The sequence below is a fragment of the Crocodylus siamensis genome, chromosome 12, assembly GCF_052110815.1.
Source record: "Crocodylus siamensis isolate JL-2025a chromosome 12, ASM5211081v1, whole genome shotgun sequence".
Taxonomy (NCBI): Eukaryota; Metazoa; Chordata; order Crocodylia; family Crocodylidae; genus Crocodylus; species Crocodylus siamensis.
Window position 1 is genome coordinate 23,522,185 of NC_143406.1, and position 24,124 is coordinate 23,546,308.

At 50.0% G+C, this 24,124-nt stretch overlaps 1 protein-coding gene across 3 annotated transcripts in view; it reads right to left on the reverse strand.

Annotated features, from left to right (window-relative positions):
* CORO7 (coronin 7) overlaps positions 1-24,124 on the reverse strand; it is a 213,221-nt gene that overhangs the window by 173,359 nt on the left and 15,738 nt on the right. Inside the window, exons 4-6 of one of the 3 annotated variants that reach the window (XM_090024445.1) lie at positions 19,892-19,962; positions 18,838-19,021; positions 17,273-17,349 (exon numbers count right to left, since the gene is read on the reverse strand). The exons of 1 other annotated variant lie outside the window; for it this stretch is intronic. In XM_090024445.1, coding sequence (XP_089880571.1) covers positions 17,273-17,349; positions 18,838-19,021; positions 19,892-19,962 — 332 coding nt within the window. The remainder of the gene's footprint in view (positions 1-17,272; positions 17,350-18,837; positions 19,022-19,891; positions 19,963-24,124) is intronic. One more of the 3 variants, XM_090024446.1, reaches the window with a different exon arrangement.

The window sequence follows — 24,124 nt, forward strand, 5'->3', positions numbered from 1 at the left end:
TTTTGACCTGGAGGGAAGTGGGCAGTGGAGTCCCCCCAGGGCTCGGTCCTTGGGCCCGCACTGTTCAATTTCTTTATTAGTGACTTGGATGATGGGGTGAAAAGTAGCCTGTTTAAATCTGATGATGATACCAAGATTTGGGGTGAGGTGGGCATGCTAGTAGGGAAGGACAGATAACAGTGGGACCTGGACATGTTACAGTGGTGGGCTAATGAAAATAGGATGGGTTTCAATACTGACAAATGCAGGGTGCTGCACTTGGGCAGTAGGAACCAGCAGCACACTTATAAAGCTGGGGAAACTCCCTTCATGAGAGTGCAGTGGCAGAAAGAGATCTTGGAGTTATTACTGACTTCAAGATGAACATAGGCCAGCAGTGTGGAGGGGCACTTAGGAAGGCCAACCGCACCTTGTCATGCATCCACAGATGCATCTCGAGCAGGTGCAAGGAGGTGATCCTCCCCCTCTATGTGGCACTGGTCAGGCCGCAGCTGGAGTTGCATCCAGTTCTGGGCACCACACTTCAGGAGGGATGTGGACAACATTGAGAGGGTCCAGATGAGGGCTACTCACAGGATCCAGGGACAGCAGGGCAGACCCTAAGCAGAGAGGCTACAGGACCTTAACCTGTTCAGCCTCCACAAGAGAAGGCTGAGGGGGGACCTGGTGGCTGTCTATAAGCTCACTGGGGGAGAACCAGTAGGGTTTGGAAGAGACCTTGTTCCCCCAAGAGCCCCCCAGGGTAACAAGGAATAACAGCCAGAAGTTGTTAGAGAGTAGGTTTAGACTAGACATCAGGAGGCACTACTTCAGTCAGGGCAGCTAGGATCTGGAACCAACTTCTAAGGGAAGTGGTGCTGGCTCCTACCCTGGGGGTCTTTAAGAGGAAGCTTGACATCTACCTGGATGGGGTCATTTGAGCCTAGTTTTCTTTCCTGCCCAGGGCAGGGAGTCGGACCTGATGGTCCCTTCCAACCCTACTTCTTCTATGAAGTATGAAGAACTCTGTCCCTCTTCGGGGTTGGGGGAGGGTAACTCACTAAGAAGGGTATGACACGTCTTGTGGCCATAGGGTGGCTGTGATACCCCCTAGTGGCCCTGCAGCTCCTGCCCAGCCCATGCCCTAGGGCAGGGGTAGGTAAAATATGTCCCGTGGGCCAAATCCAGCCTACCAGGCCATTCTATCCAGTCTATGGGTCCCCTAAAAAAAAAAATTTAGAAAGTTATATTTATCTGCCCTGGGTGCCTGTCAAAAAGACAGGATGGGGGCAGTAGGACACAGGGGAAGCCACAGCAGGTTCATGCAATAGAAAGGCCCACCCAGCCTTGCCCCCCAGCAGTGTTTGCCATGGCTGCCTGCCCTGAGTCTGCGCTGCAGTGTGGTGTGGCTCCTTCACCGTGAGCTCTGTGCTGCCCAGCACAGCCACAGCAAACACTGCCCAGCAGCAGCAAGCAGGGGTGGGGGGTGGCACTTTCCTCTACAATGAGCAGCAGTTTGTGCCCAGTGGCTGCTGCCACTCAGCCTGATGGGTGAACTGGGGTCCAATGCGGGGCCCAGGCTCAGCAGCAGTGGCAGGGAACAAACTGCTGCTCAGCACAGGAGAAAAGTGGCATCTCCCCCTCCCACTGCCTCCGCTTGCTCTTCATTGCCACCACTGCCCCACAGGGCAGCAGTGACACTGAGGAGAGGCAAGACATCCCCTGGTGGGCTCTAAGCAGCTGCCGCAGGGAGTTCTGGCCACAGGAGGGAGGGCTGCTTTTGCCCTGCACTGAGCAGCAGTTTGTTCCCTGCCACCGCTACTCAGCACAGATGGGCAAGTGCAGGGTGCACAGGGTCGGGGCTGCTTGCGCTCGTCCCCACCTGTACCACAGGGCTGGAGCAGGTGGGACTTGGAGTGAGCTGATGCACAGAAGCCAGACAAAAGCACAGAGCCTGTGTTGGTAGGAACCAGAGCGGGGTGGCAGGAGCACAGTGTCCCAGCCAACAGGTGCTCTATGGAGCCGGTCCAGCTCTCTTCTCTCTGCTGGTGCAGCCCAGCCCTGGTCCATAGCCCAGGGGTTCCCAACCATCAGGCTGCAGCCTGGCAGGTTGGCCTCCAGTCTGTGGCTCCTCGCCGCTGGCAGCTGCATGCAAGTGGTGGGGCAGCCCCAGGAGGGAGGGACCTGGCTATGCGTGTCCCAGCCCACTCCTGCTGGAATGGCCGCGCCCAGCAAGGTGATGCTCACACACCAGGTACCAGGGCCCGCACCAGGCTGGGCAGGACCCCCCAGCCCCATCCACAGATGGGAGCAGGGGGATGCAGGCAGGGAAATGCCTGAGGCAGAAGACAGCAAGGCAGCTCTGCTACTAGGAAAGGCAGCAAAGCCCCTTCTTCCCAGGGAGCCCCAGCTGGGTCCTCCCAGGCCACTGCCTGTGCAGCCCCCTCCACTGCAGGGTCAGGTCCCCCAATGCCCCAACCCAATCCAATCCTCACAACCCCGCTTCCCTATATAAATACATTGAAATATGTCAATTAAAATTTAAAGATGTAAATTAGACAGTTTGCAGGTCCGCAGTATAAAAAGGTTGGGAACACCTGCCATAGACCCCTGCTAGCCCCCTCCATGCTCCTACAGCCCCATTCTGGGCCCCACTGGTGCTGGCTCCAGGACATTGGTGTAGGTCCCACACTCTCACTCACTTCCACACACCCTCCTCACCCCCCCTCCCCCACTTTCCTGCCCACCTGGCAGCCACTCTGCACCACGTGGTTCCCATACCCACACATCCCCACAAACCCCACACCACGCACCCATACCCCACAACACCCTTGCACACCCCACACAGTATATGAGTAAGACTGCATTTTAAGCTATTATGCAATCACTTCTACATATACAGCACAAACTAGGACAAAAATATTATTTTTAAAATTATATTAAAATATATTATTATGGGTGTTTGTTTTTTTTTCCCCTAAGATGGCAAACCCTCTTCCCCAAAGTAGTTCTTCCCAGGGCAGGAGGAGGGACTTTTGGTGGCAAAGGTCAGAGGGGTTAGGGGTGGGACCTCCAACCCAAAAAACTGGCACACAAGAAAGCTCCAAAGTTGGGGACACTAGGAGAGCCACTCTTGCAAGAGCTGAAGGAATGGTTCTCCCTCAGCATGACAGGAAATCAAAGATCTCAACTGGAAGACTCAGGTGCCTATACACTAATGCTAGGAGCATGGGGAAAAAGGGGGAGGAGTTAGCCCTCCTACTCTCCAGTGGGCACTACCATCTAGTAGAGATTATGGAAACCTGGTGGGACTCCTCACATGACTGAAACGTAGCCAGAGGGCTACACCCTACATGGAAGGGACCAAGTATGGAAGAAAGGTGGAGGTGGAGCTCTCTCTCCTTGGAGGCCAACAATATTGGCTCCAAAGAAGAACGGCTCAAAACCCCCTGGGTCAAACTATGGGGAGGGTGTGGTGAGAGAGACCTAACTGTAGGTGTATACCACAGACCACCAAACAAGGGGGAGGAGCTTGATCTGGAGTCCTCTCAAAAAACTGTCAGAGGCCACGTGCACACAGGACATGGTCATCATGGGTGACTTCAATTACCCAGACATCCCTTGAGAGGAACACCCGGCTAAGTCAAATTGGTCACATTGCTTCCTGACCTGTATCAAAGAGCTCTACCCAAGACTCAGGAAGTGCATGAGGCAACCAGAGGTAACACTCTCCTAGACTTCATCTTGGCCAAAGGAGACAATCCAGTGACCAACTTGAATATAGAGGATAGCCTAGGCGACAGCGAACACGAAACCGTCATGTTCACTGTGTCGCAAGGCAGGCAAATCAGCTACTAGGGTTGAAGTTTTGGACTTCAAAAAAGGAAATTTCAACACGCTCAAGGCAACAGTAGGGGAAGCGCTGCGACACCAAGGACCAAATGTGAAAGGGGTGCATGAAGAGTGGTTGTTCCTCAAGGACACAAACCTCTATGCACAAAAGAAGTCCATTCCCATGCAGGGGAAAAGGTAGCAGAAGGGCTGGTAAGTCCTTTTGGCTTAATAGGGATATCATGGTCCTCCTAAAAAGAGGCATACAAAAAAAATGGAAGCTTGGGACAGTCCCTAAGAAGGGCTATACGACAATGGCCCACACTTGTAGGGAGCAGGTTAGAAAGGCTAAGGCAGTAATTGAATTTAAACTAGCAACAGAAATCAAGGAAAGAAGAAGTCCGTCTTTAGGTATGTAGGAAACGGGAGGAAAACAAATGGAAGCATGGGCCCACTGCTTAACAACTCAGGGCAGCTGGTTACTGACACTCAGGAGAAAACTGAACTCCTGAATGACTACTTTGCTTCAGTATTTCACTGGACTAAAGGGGAAAATCATACTAGGTAAGTTTCAGAATGGGCATGGTGGGTCTGACTTCCTTCCTACTGCTGACGTTGAACTGGTGCGTGATCAGTTAGAAAAAAGTTAGCCATTTATAAGTCAGCAGGACTGGATGAACTTAAACTCTTCCAAAACTCTCAGCACTCAGGGGAGGTCCCTGAAGACTGGAAGAAGGCCAATGTTGTGCCCATCTTCAAAAAAGGGTAGGAGAGAGGATGTGGGCAACTATAAGCCAGTTAGCCTAATTTCTATCCCAGGGAAAATCCTGGAAAAACTCATTAAGGAGTCTACGTGTGATAACGCTTGCAGAAGGTAGGATTCTGAACAACAGCCAGCATGGCCGTCCTGGCAGGTCTTGTCTTACCAACCTCATCTCCTTCTACAACCAGGTAACTCGCCACCTGGATAAGAGAGACAAGGTCAATACTGTACACCTACACTTCCAAAAGGCCTTTGATCTGGTATCCCATGATGTTCTTACGGGAAAACTGGGAGGATTGTGGGCTTAACTGCTTGACATTTAGGAGGGTAGGAAGCTGGCCGCAGGGTAGGACCCAGAGAGTTCTAATGAACGGATCTGTGTCGTCCTGGCAAGAAGTGGCCAGTGGTGTTTCTCAGGGGTCCGTGGTTGGTCCAGTGCTTTTCAACATCTTTATCAATGATTTGGATATGGGGGTAAAAAGCTCGCTGGCCAAGTTCGTGGACAACACCAAGTTATGGGGGAGCAGAGTCATGCTGGAAAACAGGCTGCAGATATAGGCAGAACTAGATAGGCTGGCAAGTTGGATAGACCAGAAACAGATGGAGCACTTGACACTTCTCAATGTTGAACTTCATCTGGGGATGATCCCCAACATACTTCCAGGCTCAGTGGCACCAAACTGACTAACACCATGACTGAAAGGGACCTAGGGGTAATAATAGACCACAGCATGAACATGAGCCAGCAGTGCGATGCTGTAGCCAGCAGGGCAAACAATAGTCTGGCATGCATCAACCTATGCATCTCAAGCAAAACCAAGGAAGTGATTCTTCCACTTTACTCAGTGTTGGGGAAACTGCAGCTGAAGTACTGCATCCAGTTCTGAATGCTGCACTTCAACAAAGGATGTGGAAAAGCTTGAGAGAGTCCAGAGAAGAGCCACCCATGTGATCAGAGACTTGCAAGGCAAGCCTTAAGAGGAAAGGCTGAGGGACTTGGGTCTCTTCAGCCCCAAAAAAAGAAGGCTGAGAGGGGACTTTATAGCAGCTTACCGCTACATCAGGGGAATACATCAAGGGCTCGGTGAACAACTGTTCACCAGGACACCCTTGGGGAAAGCCAAGAGTAATGTCCACAAACTCCTGGAAGACTGTTTCAGCCTTAACACTAGGAAAAACTTCTTCACAGTTAGGGTGTACAGACTGTGGAATAAACTCCCCCCAGAGGTGGTGCAATCATCTACCCTGGAAATCTTCAAGAGAAGACTAGATGATCAATTTGCTGGGGTCATCTGACCCCCAGTTGTCTGTCCTGCCTAGTGCAGGGGAGCTGGACTCGATCTTGCAAGGTCCCTTCCAGCCCCTTACAAATCAATGACTATGAATCCAGCCCTCAGGTTTGATAAGTCTCCCTCGGCCAGACTAGGCTCCTGTATTGTACATGTAGCCTTAAGGGCAAAGTGTGTAGCTCCTTTTCCTCCCCTACACCACACCTCAAGCCGTGTGGATGTTGCAGTAACATGGTTGTCAGGGCCTTGGCCTCATCAGTCTCTACCCCTTTATTTTTGCTAGGCCTACTAGCTTAGGCCCACTGCATTGGACTTGGCTTTGAGGCACTAGCTTCAATCTATTACTTACAGTCACCAGGCCCCTAGCCCCCGTATGTCTTCTTAGGCGCCAGGTCACTGGCCTGTATCTCACTGTGCTCCCGCACTCCACCCCTCTTGGGGCTCAACAATAGCTCAGGCCTTGAATCTGCTCCTGGCATGTCTCAAGGCAGTTGCGTGCCACTCGGGCACTAATGGGACCTCTGAAACCTCCCATACAGTCCCAACCCAAACCACCAGAGTAAACAGGAACAAATTATAAGCCTCTGGGTTACAATAGAAACACAAATAGCAGCTGAAACAGCTCTCTGCCCCTTGAAGAGGGCAATGTTTTTTCATCTCCTAGAGGGTTATCTTCCTGCCCAGGGCTATTCCCTAGCCTATACACTCAGTCCTCTTGGGCTCTTGGACCCTCTGGTAGGCACCTCAATCCTCCATAGTTAACATAAAACAAAGGCCACTTGCCTATAATCCAGCCTCTCTCTGCCCAGGGCACTTGCCTTTCTTCCAAGGCCTGTAAAGCAGTTTACCTAAATCCAGGTCCCTTCAAGAGCCCTGCTACCCTGCAGCCAAGAGCTGCTCACTTCTTGAATGTGGGGAAAGACTCCCTGACCAGTACAGGCTCTGGGCTTACATAATTCCAGCCTGAGCCCTTCTGGTCTCTCATTAGCTCCCCTCTGCCACCTGCAAGCAGCCTCTTAGGCTGCTTGCCCTCTTAGAGGAGCAGGCACCTCCCAGTGCTCTGCTGCAAAAGGCTCCTTTGAAGAATGTTGCAGGGCAACTAGAAATTCATCTTGAAATTTGTGCTCTTGCAGCATCACCACTCTGCAAAGCAGAGACCTGCCAGCCTCAGCATTCCTGACATGAAAGAGCAAGCAAAATTTCGTCTTAAAGAAGTTCCAGGTCTTTCTGGTGCACCAGAAGGCAGCAAAGGGAAAATCATAGAATTACAGAAAATGAGAGTTGGAAAGGATCTCAGGAAGTCACATCTAGTCCAAACTACTGCTCAAAGCAGGACCATCCCCAACTAGATCATCCCAGCCAGGACTTTGTCAAGCCAGGCCTTAAAAACCTCCAAAGATGAAGATTCCACCACCTCTCTAGGTAACCTGTTCCAGTACTTCACCACCCTCCTAGTGAAAAAGTTTTTCCTAATATTGAACCTAAACCTCCTTTGCTGCAGCATGAGACCATCACTTCTTCTGTCATGTCACCACTGAGTACGATCTAGCTCCATCCTCTTTGGAACCACCCTTCAGGTAGTTAAAGGATGCTATCAAATTCTCTGTTTCTTCCTTTCACAATCATTTCTCAGCCTCTGAGTACTCCACACTAAACCCCAAATCATAAGACAACCCAAGAGTTGGCAAGAGCCAATGGACTTGCTGGCATTACTTTAACCCCAAGGTTCCTCCAAAGGCCACTCGTCCCAGAGGAAGTGGTTGGACTACTAGGGTCTCTAACAGAGTGCCAACAGTCCACCTGCATGCTAGAGCCAGACTTGTCTGTGCCCACTGTGACTTCACTAGTTTTCTCCCCAGAGGACTGGGATGTCTTAAGCAAAGGGATCATCAGACTCTTTTCTAGGCACATACCACAGCCCAACAGATGCCAGGTCTGACAAGTGTGCTCCTGACCACAACCAAGGAGCAGGTAGTGATTAGGTGCAGGGAGCCAGACATTTCTGGATCACAGAGTCAGTGGTCCCGCAGACTCTAGGCCTCTGGGATTGTTTGGCCTGATGCACACAGGCCTGGGGCTTGCTTCTCTCACTAGAGCTGGGCCTTCATCCCTTTGGCCTCATCCCCTTTCCCACTCCCATGCCCATACTGACAATCCCTAGCATCCAATCCTGGTCTCAGGGCCATGGAGAAGTGCCCACCATAGTGCAGCAACTTTATTCCCAAGTCAGGGCAGGATCAGGACATCAGGGAGGAAGAGGAGGTAGCATTACTGTTATACCCTAGATTTAAAAGGCTCATTGTCCTGATGCTCTAGTGAAGCAGCAAGAAGCAAGCTACTTCTTTCAGCTGCTCCCCACCCATATCCTGTGCTACTGAAGCAGCATAGGCAAGCCTTCCACTGGCAAAACAAATCAACTAGGCCAGCAAGGGGCCCTGCCTTCTGGTGGAATCAGTGTCCACCTCACCCAAATCTAATCTGTAAGGAAGTCATGTGGTGCTGGCCAGAAGGCAGTACAGAGACTTCCAAGCAAGTAGGATAATCTGTCCCTGCAGTAGGTTCTCTCCTGACCATACTAGAGAGATCAGTTGAAGAGGAAAAGCATGAACACCATCTCCTCCCACGTTTTAAAGCATTAACAAGAAATCCAGCCTCCAATACCTGGGTACCAAGCCCCACACTCTGGTATTACACTATGAGGAAAAGCACTTCTGTCAGTTCAGATTTTTCCAACTCTTCACTTTCACCCAAAGTCCCCTCAGTTTTGTGTTCTACATGAGACAGAATGGGGTATCCAAGACCCTGAGCCTAGGCCCTGCTATCACAGGTACATCACACAATTCTTGAACTAGTTCAGTGCTGAGGCAGGTAGAACGGCAGCCCCTGCTCCTCTGTCCCTCCCTATTTCCTCAGCTCATGGCCAGCATCTCTACAAGTGAACACCCTCCGAGAAGATCAGTTTACCATTGTCACCACTGGGGTGGGGGAGCAAACTGGTCCAAGGGAAGCATGCTTGAGAGCCACAAGTGCTGGTCCTGCATCTCCTGATCAAGAGCCCTTTGCATTGGCCAGAACTGATGGCTGGGGAAAAACCTTCCAAGTGTAAGCCAGCGTGATAGAGCCATCACTGAGCCGGCAGATTAGCAAACAGCCACCAAATCAGGCATCCACCCTTGTTCATTTCAGCTGAGCAGGCTCTTAAACCAGGCTCCAGTGGACAGGAGCACAGAGGAAGAGCTGTGTCCTCCATGCAGTACAAACACAGCTGGAAAGACTCAGCTTCTCCCTGTGAATACAGAAGAGTGCTCTGGTAAGGGTTCCCTGCCCAGAGGGGCTCTGGGCCCTTTCATCACAGGGAAAGGAGCTCAGTAGAAAGCACCTGCTGCGTAACCTCTTGGCACATTAAAATCTAAAGCAAAGAGCTCCTGCTTGAGCTGTCCAGAGCCAAGATGTCCTGGCCTTCCCCTTAGGGAAGAGAGAGCACCAATGGCGCAGGTCTGCCAGGGGGCTTCCATCAGGCTGAAGATGGCTATCAGAAAGCAGCCTCCTGGAGGGAGGGGCGTGTCCCATGGTGCTAGCTGCAGCACAAAGAATGGGCTGTTGGCAGGGATAGAATGGAGTCCTGGATACCATGCTGAGCTCACCTCTCAGACAGCAAGGATAGTGCACTGCACACCCAGCAGTGGCTCTACAGGAGAGCCCAGCATGACTAAAGCCCAGAGGGGTGCTGGGGAGTCCTGCAGCCCGGCTGACACTGCCCATCACACAAGCGGAGAGTTACAGGCAGGCGATAGGTGTGTTGAGGGCGCCACCTAGTGCCAGTTACTGCTCCCATCCCCCAAGCACCTTCTCCTTTCTGGCCAGCTGATGGTTCCAGCTGCTCTAGGGTTTTACCCCTTCAAACCTAGGTTAGCTCTGAACTGGGCTAGAACATAGCCTCTCTCCGTCCTTGCTAACTGGGAAAGACCACCCCAACTGCTTGCACAGTCAGTGTGACAGCCCCCTGAATGAAAGGCTGAAATCACTGGTCTGCCCTGGATGCAGCCATCCATTTCCCCTGGGGCCTGCAGGCTGCTGGTTCCCCCACACTTGAGACGGTCTCCCAACAGCACCACCAGCCCTCCCAGATTCCTCCCACCAGCTCCGGAGACTAAATCTCTCCACCCTCCTCCAGAATGGCTCTGGGAGGCCCATGCTTCCAGGGTATCAACCCAGTCTTTGACCCAGACCAGGCTGCACTGCTTCCCACAGGCATCTACCTCCACACAGTCCCAGCAGAATGCAGCTGCAAAAGGAAATGCAACTCACTCTTCAGACAGGACTGGCTGGGGTGGTGGGGAGAGATTTACCTTCATCTATACCCATCTCAGGATTCAGCATGACCCAGGGCATGGGGCATCTGGCAGAATGATTTCCAACCTCTGTGATAAAGGGTGTTTATTGCAGAGATGCGTCACAGCAATGCCAGCACTCATGGATTCGCTGTCCATTGGTAGTGCCTGCTGGTGCAGTCCAGAGTTTGCAATGCAGGAAGAAAGGGAGGGGAGTGGGGAGAAGTAGGGGCAGATCCAGGGAGGTACACTGGTACAGCTGCATCCCTCTTTGATTCCTGCTCTACCCACAGTTTAAAACCAACTGCCTGGCAGTGGCAGCAGCATTTCTACTCTATTCTATTTAGTGCTGAGGGAGTCAATTGACTTCATGGCTCATTGTCATCTACCTGATCCTTTCTAAAATGCTTTTTCTACAGGTATTAATGACCCTCTCTTTTTTCGTAATGAACTTGATGTTCCACTGATCAAACTAATCTTTGTGCTGCCATTCTGCTGTCTGTTAGCTGCTCCTGGGAATTAAGCTGTTATTCACAGCCCTGCAGGCTGTTTTGAATTCATTCCAATGAAGTTATTTGTTTTTGCTTCATTTAAACTCATTACTACAGCTGTAGGTCCCTGGCAGATCAGTGAAGCTTCTAGTTTATTTTTAGCTGGAGAAAATGTGTTGTTTTATAGGCGATGATGCACCTCACTATCTGCACCCCCTTTTCAAAATTCTAGACCTGTCCATGGGGGGGTGGGGGGGGAAATGGGTGAAGAGGACTAAAGCCAGGTAAATGGGATGCTGGGGGGAGGGGGGGGGAAAAAGAGTTGGAAAGAGCATCTGGAGGAGTCAGTCCCTTTAAATCTTAGGTGATGGCTGGACACTTGGGCTTTGTGAAAATTTCAGTAGCCGTTTCATTTCGGAGGTGCTTCAGCCCGTTTTGGTGCCCAAAACACTGAATACGAAATGAAACGGAAAGCTCTGAAACATCTCCGAAACAAAACAAAACCATCCAAATCATTGTGGAAATGTTTCAAAAGGCTTCAGAGGTGCGCCCCGGGAATAGTCCGGCATAGCCATGCAGCCCTCCTTTTAAAGTGCCAGGAGGCTGGAGCCGAGCGGGGATGGGGGCCAGATGTGGCCTCTCCCACACCTACCCACACTGGGGCAGAGCCAGGCACAGCCAGAGGAGCCGCAGGAGAAGCCCCCATGGCTGCCCTACCTGTCCCCCGCACCTTAAAAAAAAGCCCTGCACTCACTCACCAGCTGCAGCAGCGATTGGGGCCTCTTGTTAAGAATGGGCAGATCCAACTGTAAGGCAAAGCAGGTCAGTACAGCATTCTCCTTTCACAGCACCTCACAGCAGGGCACAGGCCAGCAGTGCAGGCTGATGCGACCTCTCCCTTCATCCCGTCCAATGCAGTTAGTGGAACACGGCCATGCGCCTTAGCACCTGCCTCACTACCCACCTCAACTGTAGTGGAGCAACACAGGGGACACAGAAACTGAGTTACACCTGCAGAAATCCAGCTTTGCAGCTATAACAGCAGGAGTTTAGGCTGCACGTAAAGTCACACTGGGGGGAAGCATGATCAGACATATGCCCCTTGCCGACCCACTGCCTCCACATCCAGATCCATGTGAGGCAGACTACTCCCACATCCTGCCAGAGGCATTATGTGAGCCATCTGGAGGCTAGTGGCAGCATCCATTGTTTTACCTCTGGCCCTCTTTTGCCAATGACTCCAACACCTTCCACCAGGCTCTTTACACTGCCCATCTTCCAAGCTCCCCTCATTCTACTCCCCTTTGTCCCTTTACCTTATTGCTTCCCAGCAAAATCCCACACAGACACAACCCAGCAGTGCTAGCATGATGCCTGATCTGCAGCCTGCCGTTCTCATCCCCCTACCACCAAGCCTGTGCCGCTGTACAGCTCAGGATGCAAGCTCCCTAGGGCAAGGTCTGTCTTTTACCATGACTGGAACTGGCCACAATGGAACCCTCAGTCTGGGCTGGACAGACACTGAAATCCAACCCACAGAGGCACAGACTCATCACTGATTCTCAGGACATGGCAAAAATGGGACCAGGAGCAAGCTCCTCAGTTAGCCACATGGCTGGAAGTAATCCTCAATGACTAGCCAAAAACACTTGCCCTCTGATTTATCACCAGGGTCAGAACTACAGAGGCTTGAGCAAGGACCAGGCACCTGTTGGGGAGCCAGTGTTCAGAGGTAAAAGGCCCTGGCTGCAACAAAAGGCAGCTTCTGGCCACCTGGCAGCAGAACAGTACAGGGGCAAGGCAAGAGACTTAGAGCAAAATCCTCACCTCAAAGAAATAAGTAATCCCCACCGATCTTAGTGAGGCCTGGGCATTGTCTGTGTCAGACACACCTGGGAGAGGCTCTGAAGCTGCAGCATCACAGATCAAGCTAAGGGGACCATGATCTGCCATGTTGTGCCATCACTGCCATGGCAAAAGGCACACTGGTCCTGTCCATGCTGCAGCATGGAGGCTGTGTGCTCAGAGTACATCATAGCAGAGAGACTCAGAGGCAAAGGTCTTCCCTGGCGATCAGCTGGTAAAGGGATCTTTACAGGTGCAGGATCCTGGAGCAGCAGACCATGACCTTCCCCCGACAGTAGTTGTAAAAAATGGCAACTGCTGGCAGAGAGCCAGGCTCTGCTCACACATGCTGTGAATGGGCAAAAGGAAAGGATGGGGCAGACAGTGAAAACCAGGCACAATTGAGACAGCCAAGAGACAATGACCGTCACAGGGCTCCCTGCTCAGACTGGAGAGTCATGCCACAGATGTCTCTCTGACTGCTTGCTGTGCAAGGCAAAGCTAGAATTCATTAGCCCTGAGCAGCTGCCAATGAGAGGAGACTCTACAATCTCACTCCTATAACACGTGTGCTAATGAAAAGACAATGTAAAAAGACCAAAGTGCTCAGTACATGCCAGTAACCTGACAGTGTCCCTACAAGTAAGGGTCAGACAATGCCCAAGAGACTGCATGGGGCACAGGCAGACAATGACAGCATGCTTAGACACCCACAGACATAAGCTCAAACCTCCCAAGTTACTTTTGGTACATTTCATTCATGATTTCATAGATAGATTTCATAGACATTAGGGCTGGAAGGGACCTCGGGAGATCATTGAGTCCAGCCCCCTGCCCAAAGGGCAGGAAGTCAGTTGGGGTCATAGGATCCCAGCAAGATAAGCATCCAATTTACTCTTGAAGGTGTTCAATGTAGGTGCTTGAACCACTTCCGATGGCAGACTGATCCAGACCTTGGGGGCTCGGACAGTAAAGAAATTCTTCCTTATGTCCAGCCTGAAACGGCCTTGCAGGAGTTTGTGACCGTTCGACCTCATCATCCCTTGGGGCGCTCTGGTGAACAGACGTTCCCCCAGATCCTGGTGGTCACCCCTGATAAACTTGTAGGTGGTCATCAGATCACCCCTGAGCCTGCGCTTTTCCAGGCTAAGGAGTCCCATGGCTCTCAGCCTGTCATTGTAAGGTCTGTTTTCCTGACCTCTGATCATGCGCGTGGCTCTCCTCTGGACTCTCTCAAGCTTCTCCACCCTTTTTGAATTGTGGAGCCCAAAACTGGACGCAGTACTCCAGCTGCGGCCTCACCAAGGCCAAGTACAAGGGGAGAATGACGTCCCAGGATTTGCTTGAGAAGCATCTATGGATGCACGCCAGCATTTTGGTCGCTTTACTAGCTGCAGCATCGCATTGCAGGCTCATGTTCATCTTGTGGTCAATGATGACCCCCAAGTCTTTTTCTTCTGTAGCGCTAACCAACGTAGCCCTGCCGAGCCTATAAGGGTGCTGCAGGTTTTTCCTCCCAAGGTGGAGAACCTTGCATTTTTTGGTGTTAAACACCATGAGGTTCTCATCTGCCCATTTGCTGAGCTTGTCCAGGTCAGCCTGGATCACCCGCCTATCTTCAAACTTTGGGGCAAAGCATCCACGCCAGGTGTCATCGGCGAACTTGGCCAGTCCACTCCTGACTCCAATGTCCACATCGTTAATGAAGATGTTGAACAGTATGGGTCCCAGGACAGAGCCTTGAGGGACCCCACTGGTCACAGGGCACTACGATGAGTGACTGCCATCAAATCACAACCCTCTGGGTCCGACCACAAAGCCAATTTCCCAGCCAGCGGATCGTGGTGGAGCCAAAGCTCTAGGTCAAGAAGCTCCGTTTCCATGTTGCAAAGAGGCCCTGTTCCCTGGGACTTCGACACCTTGAGAATGTGCCTAATAGATTTCCTTGTTCAAATTCAGAGAGAGAAACAAAGCAACAGAGAAAATCCTGAGTTGCCTTTACTGACTGCACTACAAACCTAGTCTGACAACTGAATTTCTAAATATCTATTATGAAGCTAGTAAATGCACAGCTGTCAGACAAAGGCTGGGTCTGGTAAGCGGTAGCATCTTAAAAATATCCAGGAGATGAAAGCCGCAAGACTCCAGCTATGATGAACTTTTGCACAATGGGACAGTACTACGAATGGAATCCCTACCTGGCAAGTGGCATGGCTAGCAGGGGAAATGCCTGTTATCAACTGTGGTGCTGTCCTCTTGAGAGCTGCCAAGCATGTCACAGCTAGATCTTGTTTCCAGCCTTAATCTGGGGCTGATCAAGTTCTAGAGCTCCTGCCAGAGGACTAGAGTGGTACCTAGGCAAGCAGCCAAGAGCATTGCACAGAGTTCTCCTCCTCCACAGCATGGCATGGCACTCAGATAGTGAAGTCTGTTACCCAGATTACAGGTAATCTTGGGGGCAGAGTACTAATAATAGATAGAAACAGGTTTACAGCCCAACATTTTATTTGTTTGCACTTTAAAACATGAAAACATACCTAATTGTTTATCCCAAAGTCTATCTAGCCTGGGAGGAGAATGACACACAGATTAGCAGCAGGTCTTCTTAATTTTGCTGAGTTCTCTAAATTTCCCTCCAGTCTATATCCAGTACTTATACATGGCTGATTCTAATAAATAATCTCGGATTCATTTTAAATTGCCGATTGAAAGTTTCTTTGTTTTACTGAAACTTTTGGAACTGGACTAAACCAAAACTCTTATGAACTTGGAAGGTGTCAATTAGTTGGGATTTATATACTTGGGACAGAAAGAGGGAGGATTTCTTATCTCCTTTCCTTCCCCACTGTGGAGTGCTGCTCAACACTAACCTGTTTCTTCTTTACCTTAGTTTATGGTCTTCTTTGACAAGGCTGTTCTTGTTTTTACAAATTAATCTAAGCATCTTAACAAAAATGTATGTATGACAGCAAAATAACATCTAATACATCTCCTTTCAGGCCTTGTGCTTTGTTTAATTGTTTGATGGCTTCTTTCACTTTGCTGACCAAGTTAGTTGTCACATCTGCAAAGGTTCAAACCACAGTCACTCAGAAACAAGTTTGGGGGCCTTCTGCTTAGCTACAGTTCTGCAGCTTGTCCTAAGACCCTTGAAAATGGTCAAGGTTGGCAACAAACCCTAAGTCAAGCTCTGCTCTCACAACCTTTGCCCACACAAACGTTTGACAAGTCACGGCTGGGCAACATGGAAGGTGAAAGAACGGGTGAAGCCCTCCCACCTCCCAACTACCTCTTCCCTCACCTGCAGAGATACTTGGGGAATTTCTCCTACAGATAAGCCAAGAAAGTAAACTCCTGCTGGAGATAAACTGTTCCCTTGGGGCAAAGGGACACTTCCTATATCATGCAGTTGTCTGCAGGGTTATGGCCACAGGGAAGGAGCATAACCTGGACCTCCACAAGGGTAATTTCCCATCCCCAAACTCCATCTGCTTTTGAAAGCCTCTTGGAGAAGATCTACACTGTTCTTTGGAAACAGAATTTCAGATTTCAAACTGGCCTCCAGGACACAGGCCAACCTCTCAAAACTCCACAACAAGCAAGTTTATGTAACCACAGGGAAACTATATCTACTGTTTACACACAGCTTTTCATCCTGAAGGAACCTGAAATAGTTTGTAAACACATAAGAACCCATCAATGAAATGCAGCAGCTTCTTGTGTACAACAGCACAGAACATGGCAGTCAAGGACAGTTCACAAATACCACAACCAACTGATGCTGCAGGGGGAACTGAAGGAAGCAGGATAATTCCTGGTGATGGTATGCGAGTAGGGCCCCAGGGTAGCCAGCCTAACTGCTACAGAGAGCATCAGTTTCTTGTGGGTCTTTAGTGCCCACAAGCCATCAGGCCTTCAGCATTAAGTGATTTTCCAGGGGAGGCAAGAACAGTGAAAGTCTCTGGAGTGGGCCTTCTCCCCAGTGTGGGGACACAATGATTAAGCTCTAGTTTGAGCTCCCTGAGGAACAGGGATGACAAGAATGGAAAACACCATGAGCTGCTTTTATCATATGCTCATGGGAGAGGCACCGGGCTCTTTAGGAGCACAGTGAGCAATTTCAACCAGGAACTGAAGACAGCTGGAGTGCAGATAGCAAATGGTCTGCATATGCTGCTCTTGTGGATAAAGCCCATGCTGTTGGAATTCCAGCCCCGTGATCTTGGGGGATGAACTTTGCAGGGAATGGCATGTGAGAAAGGAGAGAGGAGGGCACTTGTCGCAAGAGGTGTTTGGCAATCTCCCCACTGCCTTTCTGAACAATGAACTCCCAAAGCCTCTGCCATCAGCTCTCATATGTAAGGGGCAGCCCTATCCCTAAAGCCACCCCATCAGGTGGGTGTCCAGTCTGGTACTCCCTTTCTCCATGGAGGTTACAGTCCCTAGGAATATACTGCATAAATCAGAGCAGGCTGCACTCAAGTTCTCCATAGAGTTACTAAGTACAGCCCACACCTGCTCAAGGCAGAAATGTGGCAGTTTAAGCTCCAACAGAAGATAAATCCAGCACAGGGAAGGAAATATATTTTTAGACATTCTCATTCTGCAGGGGTTTAGTTAAACTTTGTCATGTGGGTGAGTGCAACACCTACCTAAATACATCTGTTCAGGAAAGCACATTCAGGATTTCTCCCCTGCCTGCCCTCCAGCTCACCCACCACAGGAAACACCTGCTCTACTCACCTTACAGGAAGTGCCAAGGAGGGCACCATCTTGTTTCCAGGCCAAACTCTGGAGCTGGTCACCATGAGATTCCAGTTCTAGAGGAAGAACAAGGGGACAGACAGCTAACTGGGAACAGCTTTCAACTAGTTAAGGATGAAGGGCCTTCCTTCTGTGAGAAATACACAACTTCATTACAAACCACTTCAAAGTCCAGAAATTTATCAAATCTCAGCATTTCCCACAAATGAGTAAATTTTGCATCAAAACATGTACCAACTTGTTTTCCATCCAAGCAATTTAGTTTTCCAGAATGGAAAATACTGCTGGACTTGAAGGAAAAAGTTCTCCAGACTGAGCTCAGATTTCACTTTCACTACAACAAATCCCAGCTTGCATACAAAACCAGAATATTTCTGAAGGTTTTCCAAACCAAACAATTTAAGCCAATTTGAACCAAGTTCCAAGAACACCAACATGTGGAAGTGCTCTGAAATTCAGCCATTCTGACTGCATGCCCTTGAGCTGGACTCATACTTTCTGAAGGACAAAGTTTCCATAGCTCATTGCCAATCCTCTGCAATGGGTCTTTTAATAAGGAATTCATAACATGCTTTTGGCTTTCTGGAACAGGATCACTGTTGCTCACAGGAAGTCTGAGAAGGAATTCAGTACCAGGCCGAGGAGAAAGTCTGGCTATTCAGGCAAGGTGACAGGCCTAACAAACCTGCAGAGTGGAACAGAAACAAGTTGGTAGGCCCTCATACTACCCACAGCAATGACGGCAGTGGCTTCCTCATCCAGTGTTACTGGAGGCATTTAAAAGGGAGTAACCGATAGGTAGGGCTGCGATGACAGTGGTATATACAGTGACCTGAAGGGAGGCTGCAGAGGTTTGGTTCCATTTTCTTTTTTTGCCTCTCCTTGGAACCTTAAGCCTAAACATCCATCATCAGGCAGCTTAGAAGGAAGAGGAAGGGGGAAGCAATTTGTGCAGCACTCATGCTCAGGCGCTACCAGAAAAAACACATCCCAGACCCAAGACGGTCTAGACCTGTGCTTCTCAACCTTTTCCGCCAAGGCACACCTCCATAACTTTTATGAATTTAGCAGAACCCTGTCTGAGAACTGCTAAGCTAGAAACTAGCTGGTTCCAGATGAAGGCAGCAGGGACAGAAATTCACCCTGCTGTGCCCTGCTCTTTCAGCTGTCTGCCCCCACCCTCAGTCTGTACCTGAGGGGGCAAGCACAGCCCCTGTCATTGAGACTACCTCTCCAGAGCATCAGCACACCCCAGTCAAAATCTTCTGCCTGAACTACAGCAAAAGGCAGTGGCAGAATATTGAATTTTTGACTTCCCATGCCCTCCAGGACTGCCTATGAATAACTTTTGGCAGCAATAAGGTCCTTCAGAAAAAGACAACACCCACAAACAAAGGAAGGGGCAAACTCCTGAAAAGTTGCTAAGGCAGTAAACTGGCAGAAGTTTGTGCAGTTGAGCAGATATTTGCTTGTGTATTCAGGCAGGAGATGCCATGCTCAGCCCACAAGACAACATTCTCCTGAGCCAGAATGACTCTGCCTACCTGTCAGGGACTGCTGCTGGGCCACATCCCAGATCTTCACTCTCCTGCCAGCTCCGCTTGCCAGCACACCATCTGCAGTGGAGTGGAACTGGAGCATGTCCACTTGGCACCCCTCAGGCCCCAGGATCACCCCTGCACTGGCAGGCAAGTCCTGGCCATTTTCAGACAGACACCACACTTTCACCTGCAGGCCAAGATGCACAAGAGTGATCCCCAAGAGCCTTTAGGAAACCCTCTGCCTACACTCTGGTCTCCCATCTCCATGTCACAAGCGTGAAGTTGCATCTGCCACTCACCCCAGGCTCACATGGAGCTCTCAGTGCTCAGGTGCAGCAGCCACATACCTGAGCTCTCCTGCCACATCCGATTGGTAGGTTGCGTCTTGCCATTCATTTCTTAGGCCTTTGTGCCCCCAGACAGAGCCACAGGTAGGTCAGCAGGGCCATTTCAAGTGAATTGGGCTCAGGGGCCTCATTGAACTTAGGGAGACCAAGCTGAGTGGCAGGTCAAGCTGTTTCCTCTGCTACATGTCCTTCCCTTCCCAACATGTGCACAAAGCTCACAGACATCCTTCAAGCTTGGGATAACCCACTTTTCTGCCTTCCCCTGCTCCAGAGACTCCTTTGATGACCCCTCTAAACACCACGACTTGAAGCTGGCAGCAGCTCTCAATTCCCATCATCTGTCCCTTTGCTGTACTCCATGCAAACACCGGGCCTGCATCCAGCTGAGCAACCTGAGTACATGTTAACTGCACCTCCCTCCAAAGCAGGGAGCCCATTTCATCTTCATGGCCCCTGGCATCCTTCTGCTCCAGACATCAGCTCCAGACCACACCCTGGCCCCACCTTCACTCCAGACCTCAGCCTGAACTCCCCTCAGTGCCCCTCCCAAGTTACCTGTGAAGGCACTGACAATCTACATAAACAGACTCCCAGGAACCAGCTGGCAGTATCAAGAGCTAACCCTGGGACAAGGGGGGCAGGACAGCTCCTCCAGTCAAGTGATCTCACTACATGCAGTCCCCTCAGTTACCACTTCACTGTACACTCACCGTCTTATCAGCAGAGCCTGTTGCCAGTAACAACTGGTCAAATGGAGAGAAGTCAAAGTCTGTCACCGTATCTGAAGGGAAGAGAAGTAGTTTAATTCCTGGCTCCCTGAAAGGATGCACTTGCTGCAGCACAACTATCCCCTCACTCTGGCCTACCAGGGCCTTATCACCCCCTCTCCCTCCAACCCTATGCCTCAAGAAGCTGTGCTTACACAAGCAGACACACCCTGGTAGAGAAGACCACCCAGGGCAGTCCTCCAGGGGGTTACAGGTTCGGTTCCCATGAGCAGCCAGAAGGTTGGACCCTCAAGTAGAGCCATTTCAGGAGAAGAAAGATGCTCCCTGGCATTTCAACCAACTGCTAACCCACTGCAGGGAGTTTCTCCAAGTACTGATCTGCCTATGGACAGGGGAGTGCTGTCTTTAGGTCTGACAAGGGACACTGAGCAGACATGCTGCCCACTCTGCTTCTCCCTGTGGATGGGTTTAAAACCTTTTGAGGCAGCGCTGAAGTCAAATGCCTAGGATAGCTGGTATAAAAAGCCCTTTGTAAAAAGTATTCAAATCCCTCATGGAAGGCTGAAAGTCTGTCCAGACCCACCGCCCTAACAGTCACCAGGACAGACAAGACAACACTCTGAGTTTTTAAACACTGACCAGAGCTAACCCCTTCCCTCAACACATTTCAAGCCTCCTGTAATCACCATAAAGCAGTGAACAACAGGCATGAGTCCAATTTGTTTTCCCCACTGCAGCTCTCCTAAAAAGAAAGGCAATGGGATGTCTGGCTAATTGAGGGGAGCAATTAGAGTGAACATCTGCAGGGACTTGACAATGCAGTAAATAAGGCTGAGCCAACCAGCAGCCTGCCCAGACAGTAGTGGGCACAGCATGCAGAGAGGCATCTGTGTTGGTACATAATGCTGGCGTTTGAAGCCCTGCTTGGGTGAGCAATTCTGCTGGGAACAAAATCCCCTTTGTGATTCCCTGGCTCTGTTTGTCTGCAGATGAGGTGCTCCTTGTAACTCTGTTGGCAGGGACTTGTGAGACAGAGGCTGGCACCATGACTAACAGCCCCTCTGATGCATCTGGCATGCTCAAGAAAGTAGGTCACTGCTTACTTCTCCATTCACACACAAGATCCAAGGCCGGAAGACAAAAAATAATCTGCACGCTGGAGGAAGTTATCTGCTGGATGTTTGCCCTAAAAAAATCCTTCCCCAGCCCCAGCAAACAGACTGCTCTCAGACACGCCAGCACACTCCACAGGGATTGCACCGACAGCCCAGGATGTGGCACATCTGCACTTGCTTTCTTTCCTAGCATATCACTTGCCAGGATATTGGGTTACAAATGCCTCCTTCCTAGCCAGCCGCTCATAGTCAGAAGCCCACTTCTTACAGCCAAGCTACAGATGTGACAGCAAGCATGGATGAGCATAGGAGAGGAAAGCTCCTTTCCAAGTCACCAGGTCAAATCCAGATAAGGTCATTTGTCACTTAAGTTTGCTGCCAGCCAATGGCTGTTGGGCAGTCTGTGAAATGAGCCTGGGCTGGGGCGTGGGGGAGAGGTTGTCCCATTCTAAGTCTATAGGAGTCTCTCTCATAACCCTGCCCCTTATTAGCCCTCTCAGAAAAGCTGTCAAACTTCCCTGCCGTCTTTCAGCAGCACTGGGCCTTGCAGGTTAGGAGAGCCAGATCAAGACAGGGTGCCAGTACAGGGAAAAGCTGCACCTGCCCTGCACCCAGAGAAGAGAGTCAGGCTGCAAGCAGCATGCACCTACACCAACATCAGATGCATATGACCCAAGACCCTTTTATGAAAAAGCAGCTTGGGTCATTTCTGTACAAGCATATGAGCAGGCATGTACCGCATCACAAGCTGAACACCTGCTGCAGACAGCTCAAAAAAGAAAGGTGGGACAACCTGGGTTTGAATGGGACTGAGGGGCCTTCAGGCCCACAGGGGAAATGTGAGTCCACTGTCAAAAGTGATCCATGACCACAAACCAATGGGACAAGGCAGGGACTACCTTCCATTTCCATCTCCTTCACAATGAAGAGAGATCCAGTAAGGAGATGCTGCCAACCTAGTTTTGGTAAGAAATGTTTGTACTAAACAGACCAAGATTTGGTCCTTTCGTTAAGAGAAGAACCTTCCCCAGCTGTAAGGCCCTAAAGAGCCACATGCTGCTCCTAGGGGAGACCCAAAAAAGGGACACAAACCCATACAGCCCCACTAAACTGGCAAAGAATGAGAGAGAAAACTAGTCCATTCCTGGAGAAAGTACAAAGTGACCTTCCCCCTGGATCATGTGAAGGGTCGCTAGGATCACAGGAAGGCATGGGGCTTGTTCAAACTGAGGCTTTGATAATGATAATCCTCTTAGGAAAGCCTCTCAAACTAGCTGGACAGACTCCAAGATTTATGCCTCCCAGGAAAGAGGCCAAACAGAATTTTAGGAAGCGAGAAGTAACTGCTGACTGAGGCAAGAGATGCATACAATAACCAAGGACAAGAAGCTTTAGTGGCACATCTGGAAGCAGCATGTTTAACAACAGACCAACATCATCTATCCCTATGCCACCTAGATTGGCAATCCTGAAGACAGACCTGGGCCACTGACTGATTGCTTTTTAGTTACAGATTGAAACCGTTAGCTTCTTTGCAGATGAAGCCCCATCTCCCCTGCTACGTAACTCAACTTTCTCAGCTTGGCCTTTGCCACGGGGACACAGACATCTACACAAGCCCTAGCAACTGAACAAAAACCCTGCCATGTGAAGCATGCCTATGCATACCACCACAAGCAAAGACAAGACAAGACGAGACGAAGGCATCAAGGAGCCCATGCCAAGGGTGTCAGGAGATGGGCCCTCCATCTCCATCTCAGAAGGCACCAACACCTTTGCCAGGGTTATGATGCTGTTCCTGCCACATATGAATGAGGCACCTTGAAGGGAGGTAGGCAATACACTTAGCATGACGTGCACATTCCTCACCTCCCTCCTGACCCTGCACTGAGCCTGGATGTAGTGAACACCAGTGTTGACACTTTCTGAACAGTCAATGCTGCCAGTGGACTTGCAGACCCCAGGTCCTTCCCAGGTATACTACTGTGACTGCCTCCAATCTTCCACACTAGCATCTGCCCTTTTCAAGCAATAGCTTGTTTAGTCACAAGACTAGTTAGATCATTCACTGTCCATGTTTCTGTCAAAATTCTGCTCCCTAAGATGCTGTCACCACCCACTCGATACATTTCTTCTTGGATTTTCCCCTTGGCATTCAACAACCCCCTCCCGACACACTAATTTATTTCTACACCCATTCCCTTTTGAGCTGGTCTCTGCCATCTACATTTCTACTGTTTGCTAGCCCTACCTTGAGACAGCCTTTCTGTGCCATGCTTTTTAATATAAGTCTAGAATGTTGTCCCCCCCCAGTAACTTTCCCCTTTCTTCAGTTCACCTTGCTAAAGTATGTTGTGTGGCTGGTGCGGTTGTATTTACAAAGAGCAATTTAATAAACACACAGTAAGAAAAGTAAAAGGGGCCTGTTAAAGAGACTTACCAGGATTGAGACATGACCCCCTACTCAAAGGACCAGTTACATGCAACAGTCCCACTGCAAGCTAATGGGATGTGGTAGTTAGTCCCATCAGATTCCTTAGCCCGTGGGTCTCAACCTTTTTGAGACTCTAGGCACCTCTTAGAAAATGCTAGTTTTCTTCATTTTCACTCCCCCCACCCCAATTGCAGAAAAATGACAGAGCAATTATTCTGTTGCAAAGAACTCAAAAAGAGCACATCAGGTCAGAATGGTTTTAATACTGTTGATTTCTAGTTGAAACCTCTGGGCTTATCTTGTCAAACACAGTTACACATCTAAACAGGGATAACACTGCATGGCATCCCCTGCCACCCTTGAAAGCCCCTGGTGAGGGTCCCATGCATTCAAAGGTTGACACATTCAAAATACCACATAGCTACAAATCCTTAAAAGAACCCAGTGCGGCATGAATGGGAAATACTATGACAAGCTGGAGGTCCTCCGATGGGTGACACACAAGAGTTAGCAGTGTCCCGCATCAACATGCGACCCTCCTGCCATGTTCCAAGCCGATTAGAGCATAGCTCTTTACTGATGCTGAGAACCATGGAATTTAACACTGGATACTTGGATCCTGGAGTAAGACGTATTGTGAATACACCAAGCTAATAAGTTTGGGTG